This window comes from Barbus barbus, assembly GCF_936440315.1.
Source record: "Barbus barbus genome assembly, chromosome: 9".
In the NCBI taxonomy this organism is placed as follows: Eukaryota; Metazoa; Chordata; class Actinopteri; order Cypriniformes; family Cyprinidae; genus Barbus; species Barbus barbus.
The window spans coordinates 21,346,553-21,358,548 of NC_136737.1; the positions used below are offsets into that span (position 1 = coordinate 21,346,553).

At 34.8% G+C, this 11,996-nt stretch overlaps 1 protein-coding gene across 1 annotated transcript; it reads right to left on the reverse strand.

The window, feature by feature from the left end:
* Nucleotides 1–1,044: 1,044 nt before the first annotated feature.
* On the reverse strand, nt 1,045–9,933 carry LOC306875301 (stromal cell-derived factor 1-like). Its single transcript, XM_079425769.1, has 4 exons — nt 9,470–9,933; nt 7,120–7,237; nt 4,855–4,938; nt 1,045–3,072 (listed from the first exon to the last, which is right to left on the reverse strand). Exons 1-4 carry the CDS (start codon nt 9,534–9,536, stop codon nt 3,048–3,050), a joined length of 294 nt encoding a protein of 97 aa, XP_079281895.1. The 5' UTR covers nt 9,537–9,933; the 3' UTR covers nt 1,045–3,047.
* Nucleotides 9,934–11,996: the final 2,063 nt, after the last annotated feature.

The following is an 11,996-nucleotide window of genomic DNA, read 5'->3' on the forward strand; positions in this document are numbered from 1 at the left end:
TAACCAGTTCCTTCTCTTCACAGTATGGAAGCTTAATCATATGAGAAAGCAATCAGCATCCATATGTTTTTAGTATTAGAAGTGACACTTTCATGTATTTGTAGACCGTCTCTAGAGTGATATCGAACTTTCTCTACTGATAGCAGACACTCAGGTGTTAAAAATGAGTCCAGGGGTCCCGCCAACCCTCGAGGTCAAACATCTTCTGGTGTTGGCTTCTAGCTGCAGAAATGACTAGTGATTTTTACGATAAATACCAGCTGTATTGATTTCACTGCTCTATTTTTTGACAAACTGACTGACAGTCTCTGATTGACACAAACCAACAGTGGAGTTAAACTGAACCACCTTTTTGGAGGTGTGTGGTAGATTACATGTCTCGGAGACCATTTTTGTGATTTATAAATGTGCAAATTTTACTTCTCAGTAATTTCTCAATAATTAAAATCATCCTTGATGATTTTAGTAAATATTAATGCATCCAACATGGCAAGGTCCTGCACATTTCTTTTCAAGAAATCCATTTTTTAGAATATAGACGTCTGGTCCTATTGCCCTCGAGGCAACATTCACACTGGGGCCTTTTAATGGGACATTTTTACAATTTAAAATGTCACGTATAGTAACAGTGGAAACCAAAAGAAACATACATCTGTCAAGTGCTTATTAGAAAGGCCTGATGAAAAGCATATGGAGGGCTTGCTTATGATTTCTAGAGTTTACAGGGGAAAATTAATATTTAGCAACAAATATTTGAGAATGGATTGTGTGTATATATATATATATATATTGAAAGAGAGAGAGGGGAGAGAGAATAGAAGAATATTAAATAATAATAAATATATTTAAATAATAATACGTTTTATATTAATATATGCATATAGAAGTTTTGTATATATTTTTTCTATATTGTTTGTGTGTGTATATATGAAATACAAGTTATATTTATTTATTTATGTGTATATGTTTTAATTTTATATTTTATCCTTTTTATGTTTCATTTTTATAATTGTGCAACTGTGAAATACTCTAGAAATTCCTTCATCTTGTACTGTTGTGTTTTTATTCATATCGATCAATACAAAATACAAAAATAAATCATTACATTACAAACTCCTTATATTTTTAAAGTGGCTCAAATACATAACAGCAATTGGGCATTTGAGTCAAAACATTATCAGAACAGAAAAAAAAACGTGTTAGATAAATGTTAACGTCATGAAAATCACAGTCACATCCTTTAATTATGTGGCTAACAACAAAAAAAAACAGATACATATGCAATACATAAAGTAATATTAATGTAGCCTACAAATCGCTTGCATTTTTCAGTTTTTGGTCCCTGTTCAGCCCATTTACTGACAGCCATTTAGTGCTGGAGAATATTTACATGTTGGTTGGTCCTGTTGGATCCAAATCACAACCAGTATGACACAAGACCTGTATGCAAATGATGTTAATTAAGTCATGGCCTGAGTCATGGAATGTCGCTCGATGCACATGAGCAGAAGTTTTAAGCTGCCGTGGCGTGATTGCATTAATGACACCTGCTTTATACATACAGCATATCTGCTTTAAACTGCATATTTCTTGAATTTCAGTGTCTGGCATTTGCTACACACAGGTAGCAGAGAGGACGTGGAAGGCAGGAAATTGTGATTCTGCTTCCTGTAGTAGCAGCCCTGTGTCAAACATGTCTCTGTTCCAAAACCTTGCTATCTGCTGCCTACATAGTGTGCTGCTAAGTGCACTACTTTCCGCACTATAATAGTTATGGAAGTAAATAGAAGTAAACAAGTACATGTTTTGAAATGCTTAACCAAAAATGGATTCCAAAGAGTTTGACGTTAGCATGTTGCTAAGCTAATAGACCCTACAGTAGGTTTACATATTTAATATTTGGTGGGAATGAAGTCGAGGCTGTGAGGGATATAGAAGTACAGTGTGTTCAATAGATTATTGGGTTATTATTGGGTATATGGGTTATTTAACCACATACTGTTCAGCTGAAACGACGAAAAAATGTTTGGCAGGCAAAACTTCATTAAACGGTTTTGAAAGTTGTGCGTTTCTATTCGAGTTAAATTCAGTATGGCATTTAACCTGACTAAGGTCCATTGTGTCATAATTATTTTAAGCATAAAAATACTGAGGAAAATAGTTGTTCACTTTTTATTGAGTATTTTATGAAATGTAAGTATTTTTATGATTGGCACCATGGGTTTTTAACGAAACCTGTCACAATGCATTCTGGGATTCCTTTTTTTTGTGAAATACAATTCACGCTTTCCTAAATTTTAAAAGGCAGTTTGTTTTGCCATTTTTTTGCACTGTAAAAAATTTTCAAATGCTATTAGAGTATGGTTTACAAGAAAATACTATTTCAGGCTTTCTATTTCAAAATTTCATGTTCAATTGCCATTTCTTTATCATTTATTATAACATTTGCTAGCAATTTCTGAGTGAAAATTGTTTCTACGCCAATTTTTTGTACGGTAGGCGGCCCGCTAGGTTTTGGAAGAGAGCTAGCGTTAGCATGCTGGATCATTCATGTGTGCTGGTGAGCTTTTAAACACTTCTACTAAGCATTGAGCAGCAAAATAACAAAAAAGTGAAAGCTTGAACAGGGCAGGTTTAAATGTCTGCTTCATTTTCACTTGCTTACGGCCCTTATTAATCCCAAACTATCCTAAAGGTTAAGACATCCCTCACAATTATGATACTCTTATTTTTACTGCCCTTTAAGTCACGGAAAACCTGTAGATATCTCTCTTGCCTTCGCATTCAAATGTTCACGGTCACATTCAGTCACTTTTATCAGTCAGTAATCACAGCCGCAGTAGCAGTGCGTCAGGAGGAAGGTGTTGGCTTGTGTTTTGGTGAGCTGCAGGCTTGTCTGGATGCTTGAGAGTCAGGTTCAGGTGAAGTGCTGTTTGTGCAAGCAGTCCAGAAAGAGGAGGAGTGATCAAAGAGAGCGAGAGAAGAGGACTGGTGCCTCTTTGGAGATCAGAGATGCACGGTGGTCCTCCTCACACATCTTCAGGTGTTTACTTTGAGCGCTTCTTCTTTATTCTGGAAAAGAAAGAACAATCATTAGAAATGAACAAGACAAGTTTTGCAGATGCAAAAGCTGATTTTTAAAGGATGAAATGTCACGGCAATTCATACATATTTTATGAGGTGGCTAATTCATACGAATTCGTACAACCTCACTCGTACGATTCTGTATGATTTCTCTACACTCCAGTGACGGGTAGGTTTGAGCAAAAATCGTACGTATTTTACGAGTTGCACAATTCGTATGAATTTGTATGAATGACCTACACCTAACCCCGCCCCTAAACCTACCCGTCACTGGGGTGTAGACAAATCATACAGAATCGTACGAGTGAGGTTGTACGAATTCGTACAAATTAGACACCTCATAAAATACGTACAAACTGGTCGTGAGATCGCATTGGAAATGTGCAATTATAGTCTTTGAACATTTCTGTGTGAACTTTTATGCATTTATATTATAAATATGAAATAATATAATATAATTATTAAATGCTATATATTATTTTATAATATTTATAAAATTATAAAATGTTTTGCCTAATATAAATTATATTTTATTAGTATATCTTTTTAATTAACATAATTAATCAAATGATTTTTCATAGTTTTTGTTTTAGTTTACAGTAACAACACAGCTCTGACAATGATCGACACATTTTTATTTTTTTATTGCATCAGTCATTTTGGCTCAGTGGCACAATACGAGGTCGATTATAGTGTTGTAAAACCTCTCTACTCTGCCTGTTACCTCATCATTAATCTACAATTAGTGTAATTAAAGAACAGGGGTTAAACGCTCCAGGCTCTGTGGTGGAGCCTAATTACCTACTTAGGTAAACATGTAATTTCTATAACCTTAAACTAGCCAATAACATTCCACATGCAGTTTAAATGTTAAGAACAACAACTTGTAAATTTCAGCTAAGATTTGTTTTAAAATGCTACTGCATTCCATTTATTTGGACAGGAATCACTTTGCGTAAAGTAACAAATTACAAGTTGTTTAAATGACAAAAAATAGTCATAACTTCATTTAATTTAACGTTACTTGCTATTTGTAATTATTTGTGAAATTTACTCACAATTTCTAAGTGAAATCATTTCATCTCCAGTTTTTAAAGTGTAGTTTAGTATTCTTTCTTTTTTTTCCAGACGTTATATACTCGACAATGTGAAATTATCTTGAAGGCTGCATCTATTCCAGTTCTGACTGTTAAAAGTGAATTCAAAAACATTTGTACTAGTGCTGTCAAACGATTAATAGCATTACAAAATATATATATATTTTTTTATATATGTGTGTGTACTGTGCAGATTTATTTTGTATATATAAATACACACATATGCACGTAAAATGTTTATATATTAATATACATGAATATAAATATACAGTATGCATGTAAATATATGTAAATATTTTCAAAATATATACTGTATATGTGTTTATTTATATATACATAATAAATATACACAGTACACACACATATGTAAACAAAAACTTTTATTTTGGATGCGATTAATTGTTTGACAGCACTAATTTATACAAAAAATGTTTCTGTTTTTGAAAGAGTCTGATGTTGTATTAGTTTTGAAACTTAACAAAACATACAAATGCGTCAAATTTATGCAATTTATTGAGTGGAAAATACACTTTCTAGTTTCTGCTTATTTTTGTTATATTTATTTACATTTTAATTCAACTTTTTTAAGTCTAGAAGAAACAGGTCTGTAGTTCATCCCATGATTCCTTAGAGAACTCCTGTATTCTCCAGTGTAGAAAGAGTTTCTTCTTACTTGCTAATGGCATTCTTTAGATACTGCTGCAGCCATTTGGTCTTGGGGTTGATGCAGACCTCTCTGTTGTTCTTCAGCTTGGCACTGGTAATGAGAGAGAGAGAAGAAGGGATTTGTTTCGGACGAGAGCAAAAAAGAGACTGTACCTTGCTCCCTCGGTGTGTTTAATCAGATCATATCAGCTGTCCGTCATGGACTACATTTCAGCCCCTCTATTCTACTGTACTGGCAGGAGTCACTGCACTTCATCAGATATCAGGACTGAATTAGAGGAGGTTTGTGAGGACAGTGTTGTGCTGTCTGGAAGTTTGGGATTTTTGATGATTCGGAAGATTCCGACTGGGATTCCCAGCTCTGTACATGTGCATATAGTTTGTCTAAGTAACATTTTTTTTCTAATGAAATTAAATGGACACTATGTCAGTACACTTAATATTTAAATTATATTCAAGCTAATATTCAAATACTCAGATTATGACTCGATAGAATTTGCAATAATTTAATTATCTGATTCTGTTACTAACCAAACACATGCAAACTTAGAATAAATCAAGACATATTGCTCAATTTCTGCCTCAGTGTTAAATGATGTAACCAGTGAGTGTTTCAATCTCTCGATATTGTTTTTTTCTCTTTTGAAATGGCAGAGAAGCTCTATTGTGGATTGTTTTTCTTTTGCTATTAGAGCAAATGGGAACACAAACATTATATTTGTTGTAGTTTCTATTCACCACTATACAAATTTGCTATGATGACTTCCATGTCTGAATACCTTATGAAAATTAAGCATGGTTATACTACAAATAAAACCGATAAAACACGGTTAATACAGTTAAACTGTGGTAACCACAAATTAACCATGGTTTTGTGGTAAAATTGTAGTAAAACTGTGGTTATAAAAAGCAATATGCCAAAAAAAAACCATGGTTACGACACTTTTACTATAATAAAACCATGGTTAATTTTCGTAAGGGAAACCTCCATCAGTGATCCAGATTTACATTGACAACACTTACATGTCCTTACAACAAATGGGCCTACAGCGTTGTTTTCAGGATAGTTGCAAAGAAAGCGACTTTTGATGTGCGATTTTTTTTTGGTTAATGAAAAGCAAGTCAAGGGTCTGAAGTACCCTCAAACAGAAATCTTTCTGATTGATATCCGCCCTCCAAATTAGCTTTGGTGCAGCCAGGAAAATCCCCTCAAATGCTTCATTCACCCACACACGGAGAAAACCATGCAAATGACACCCAGACTTCGCACCTCGGTGCCAAAATGTTGTGTTTGAGAGTTAGCGGCTCACGTTGCCATTCAAATGGCTTTTCATATAGCTTACACCTCACACACATATAGATCTCTCCATCTGTCTAGACAAATGGAGCCTGTCGGCGCAGATAAAAGATCCGCTTAACCTCAAATCTACACACCAATCCTCACAATCAACTTCCCCATCACTAAGCTAAATAAAAGCGTAATGCTATCCCTGTTTGTTTTCCGGCGGGATGTCATCCATTGACTTTATCTATATTTGTTTGTTTGTTTGTGATTTGGACTCTGGGTTAATCTAGCTAGTCTAAACGATCTTTCGAGCGAGCTTGTCGGTGGTCTGGGACCGAGCCAGCAGGTAGTAATTACCTCACAGCTAGCTAATGCTAACAACAACATGAGTGATGTGCGTGTCTGTGGGGAGAAAGGGGTTGGTGGCTGTCTTTCATCTGGGCCAATGAATCCAAAAGGATTTCTAAACAAGATGTGTGGAAGACGGCAGATTAAAGGTGATTTCCTCCGGCCAAAGTTTGTTCCCCAAATGACCCTCAGCTACATGCTAACCTCTGTAACCCCTATAACCTTGATCCCCCTGTAGCGCTTTGGCTTTTTTTTGCCCGATGGGGTACAAATGGTTCAGTTTAATACATTCCAGACCATTGAAGTAATTCCAAATGCTGGTAAAAATGAAAACGACAAGGTTGCCCATAACACAAAGCTAACCATTTTGACCCTTAACAATTATTGTGTCGTGAAAACCTGGGCAAAATCGCTCTCTCGTATTTTTGAGTTTTTTCTGTTATTCTGTGAACAATAGAGCACATCGCTACATTCCCACACAGATTTGACTCCTTAAACTGGAAATTTGTAACTTTACGAGCTATTTCTGGCTCTGTTTTGCAGAATGACGTTCATTGGTGTAACTTATTGTAGCCATGTACAGCATACAAAATACAGTTTAGTGATTGTTAGAGAGATGGATCTGTGAAGTTGACTCACATGACTTGGAAAGGGCAGCTGGGTGTGTGGAGGAACTTAATCTCACGGATGCTCCTCTGCGGGACGGTGTTGAGAGTGGACCGGCACCAACATCTCTCCACCAGACTGATGGGTTTAGCTGGGATCAGATCGGAGCAAGAGAGTACAAGAGAAATGTGAAAAATGCATCTTATATTGAGTTTAAGTTATCATTTGTAAGATAGTAAGTGCTAAATTAATACAGCAGCATTCAAAAGTTTTGGATCAGTAAGGGTTTTTGAAAGAAATGAATACTTTTGTTCAGCAAAGAATGCATTAAATTGATCAGAAGTGACAGTAAGTTTTATTAGTTTTCTGATAATTATCAGAAATGTTTCTTGAGGAGAAACTCAGCATATTAGAAGAATCATGTGACGCTGAAGACTGGAGTAATGATGCTGAAAATTCAGCTTTGCATCACAGGAATAATATAATTTTAAATCATTTTAAAATAGTAAGCAGGTATTTTAAATTGCAATAATATTTAACTTTATTACTGTTTTTACTGTATTTCTGATCAAATAAATGTGGCCTCGGTGAGCAAAAGTGACTGTCAAAAGCATTAAAAATATTTGTAATGGTAGAGTATATTCTTTAAAATATAGATAATAGAAAAAATCCATGCTTCTCTTCATATTATTTTCATTAATTTAAAGAAATATAGTTTAAAAGATATGTTTTTATAAAACATGAACAAATCTTCTCTTTTACAGTTTAAAATTGAGTATTGATTGGTTACCTATGTAAAGCAATGAAATAGTTACCTAATAGTTTTTTATATTGTCACTGATTATTACAGTTTTTGTAAATTCACCCGATAACAAGATGAATAACACTGTAAAAAGTGAAAATATGCAGTTGTTAAACAGAGCTGTTTTCTATCTGATCTGAACTTTAAAATCTCTTGACAGAACATTTATATTGTGAACTTGGAAAGACACAATGAAATCATAATTTAATTTCCAACCTAAGCAATCCATAATTCAAGTTTACGCAATAGAATAATAGTAACAACATAAATCACAAAACCTTTCCTCATCGTAAAAGCATCTGAAAGCTTCCAATCACCTGCGTCCATTAACAAGCCCTGATCATTAAAAAGAGATTAGTCTGCCGTTCTAGTGGCTCTCGTCCATTCAGACAGGGGCCGGTCTGCCTTTCACTCGCCACATTTTTCATAAAGAGGGTCCTCGACATTAAATACGGCAGAAACCCATAATCACACTACGCCTCTCCAGGCACTTTGCTCCTGAATATGTGCATTAAATGAATCTGTTGAAGAACATTCTCTGAATGGTTTCACATCTCCCTGGTTTCCTTTGCGCTCCACCGAAAGGGACGCCGTTATGAGGGAAGTCAAACTCTGACATTCCCATAGATATTTTCCGACACTCTCTGTTCCCTTTGTCATGTTAAACACCGACCCATTAAGCCTTGACTAAACACCACACTAAGTGAACAGCGCAGTGACTTTTTTGCTTACTATTCCCTAATTAGACACTAATTAAAAGAGCTTGCGGATAAGTAAACAGTGCCAGGTTTTTCACAGCAGAAACAACAAAGCCAGACCCACCAAGTTCAGCTGGTTAAACATTTCTCCGAAAGCCTAAATCAGACCCACTAACGTGTAAAGACATGTACATCAAGTATTTAACATGAAGACACATGCAAATTTATGCAGGGTGCTTACGAGCCGCAAGGTGATATTAATGGGGCCTCTTAATGATCGTTAACACTGTAATGATCATTAACTGGCCTGATGAATCTAGTAATTTATGTATATTCATGTGCTAAAATAAAATAAACATTTTATGTTAGGCTGAATAATACATTTATAAAGAATACATTCATCTAATTTATTATGAACATGTTATTAAAAATAAACAAAATAATAAAAAAAAATAATTTATGTCCAGAATATTATCAGTGTTACATTAGTATCATTGAGATACTATTATAGTTTTTATTAATATTTTGAATGAATTTTAATTTTTAAATTTTCTGTTTCCATTTTAATTTTATTTAAAGTTTTAGGCATTTTGTTGTGGTTTTGTCATTTTTATTTTTAAATATGTTTATAGTCTTTATTAGTTTTTATTGACAGTTTTACTTATTTTAGTGCATCAAGTTGAACTAAATGAAAATGAGAAATGTTTCTTTGGCAACTTTTTCATTGCATTTAGCTTCAGTTATCTGTCATAACCCTGGATGATACACCAATATCCATCTTGCAAATATCATTTAGTTATTTAACTTTCAACTCAACTCTTCAAAGCATCATGTGAAAACTGTAACGCTGTAAATCTGTAAATGTTAGCCGTAACCCACTTACCGTCAGTCTCTGGGCTCCATATGACGACCGTCAGCAGGGCCACCAGCGCTAGGACTTTGCTATCCATGCCAAGTGTGTGTGTGTGGCTTTTGTCTGTCACAGCTAGCTTCCAGAGCTCAGTGTGGCGTCTCAGCCCTCTGCGAAGTGTTAAGACTGAGGACCATAGGGAAACGCTCCCCCCTCTCTCAGGAGGAGGAGGGAGTGGGGCCGGACCCTCTCCTCCGACAGACTGCGTCTTCAGTGAAGTTCCTCAAATGTTCTGGCAGAGATTCAGCGGTGACAGGCTGACACAGACTCTTGTTTCTGTCTTCCTCTGCATCTTTTTCTCAGAGGAGAGGAGAAAGTGGAGCTCCTGCTGTTATCTCAGTACTGTTGTTTCTCAATAGTTCAATTTGTTATTGTTTGTTTCATGTCATGTTTTTCTGGAGCTCGACTTTCGCTTAACTGGCGCTGCTGTATTTCCTGACCAGCCGCGTATCAGATTCCTTATATATTTAGGGTGTGCTTGAATTGTATACTGCACACTACCAGGTGAAAGTTTGAACACTTTATTGAATGTTTTTGTGATCTTTAAGATCTGAAGCTTATGCTTAAATTAGTTTTGTTTACATATATAATTAAAAAATGTGAAGGAAAAGCTGCCAAACACATGTCCAGCACACATGTGAACGCCTTCAATATTAGATGCAACCTGAAAAAAGTTATAGAAAAAAAAGTCCCTTTTAGAAATTGCTAGTAAATTTTATTTTAAATTTAATTATTATATTTTTTTTTTCAGAAACAGCAAGTAAGAAATTTTGAAGTAGAAAATTGAAATAGTATTTTCTTGTAAAATGTACTCCAATAATGTTTGAAAAATCATTTTAATAGTGTACTTCTTGAATATGGATGCAATTTCAAAAGAGAAAGAAATATACAATTATATTTTTCGGACACTACATAAAACACATGGACAATTGGGAAAATATTTCATAATTGATTTTACACTTAAACTAAAATGAGTATTTGTCCAAATCTTTGATTGGTATTGTAAGTATACCTAAGCATATGCCCACTTGAAAAAAAATGTTGTTTGAACATGAAAAAGCATTGCTGTAGTTCAAAATAGCTTCAACATTCATATTATTTATTTTAATTAATTTCAATAATAACATAATTTAAAATTATATTAAAATTATAACATTATTAATATATATACCAAGACTTGTCACATCACATATTATTGCTCTTATGTTGGTTTTGATTGCTTCTATTGTCATCATTTGTTAGTCACCTTGGATTAAAGTTTAAATATATTAAACTAGCTAATTTTATATACAGTGGTGGCCAAAATTATTAGAACACCTGACAGATCTGAAAATATTGACTTTTTTTTGCCTCCAAAACATTAATTTCATAATGTTCATGAAACATGCAGATGGTTGCTCTGAGCACAAGAAATATCAAATGAGTGAGTCATACTGTTTTTATCCACTTCTAACATTAATATTTGGTATGTCCATCTTTTGCAGCAATTACGGCAGCACATCTCTCTGGCATAGTGTCAGTATATTTCCTGAGAACTTCAACACTAATGTTATCCCATGCCTTCTCAAGCCAAAGGCTTTCCTTTGAATGTACAATAACGCTGTCCAGTTTATTTTCTAACTCGCTCCAAATTTGCTCGATGGGGTTGAGGTCCGGACTTTGAGGGAGGCAGTCCATCATTTTCAATGTTCTAGTCGCAGGTAGTTCCATCAATAGTTTGTTTAATGTGTATTGTAATGGCCAATTCAACAAAAAACAACTGAAACCTCTTAAATATGCCAAGTGTTCTAACATTTTGGCCACCACTGTATATATGTAATTAGTTAATTTAAGAAATCTGTTATGCTACCAAAATAAAAAGCTACCAAAATCCCCCACTTCATTAAAGTATCATTAAAACGCAGTCTATTATGCATATGCTAAGTCTTCTAAAGTCACATGATACCTTTGTATATCAAAACTGTAATTATTTGCTCTATTAAACCTCTTAAATTTAATTCGCATTTGTGTTCATTCAAATATGGCACGTCGAGACGTGTCAAGCCAGGTCTGACATTTGGTATCACTATCATGAAACCTATCATGACACATTTTGACGCGTCATATTTGAACACACGCTCACAGAATTGATTGATATAGTAAAATAGTTCTCATACAATCTGCAACAATGTGAAGACAAACAACGGCATGGACCAAGGCCATGTGAGTGTCCATAAAACAGTGGCTGGTGAAGTACCTTTCAAAGAGAGTCAGTGGAGGCACTGTGTTACACTTTTAACAGGCTGCATTCAGAGACTCACGCTGAGAGACTCTGCAGCACCAAACCCCCTTAACAGCCCGTAAACTTTAGAGGGTGTTGATAGTTATCAAGCAGCCGGCCGAGGTGCAAACAACATGCATGTGAAACAAAATAGTATACAAACTTCACATTAATTATATGTTTTTGATGTCACAGAAAGCCTGTTATGTTTCAGTGGCAGTTCAAAGGCCTCACAATTCG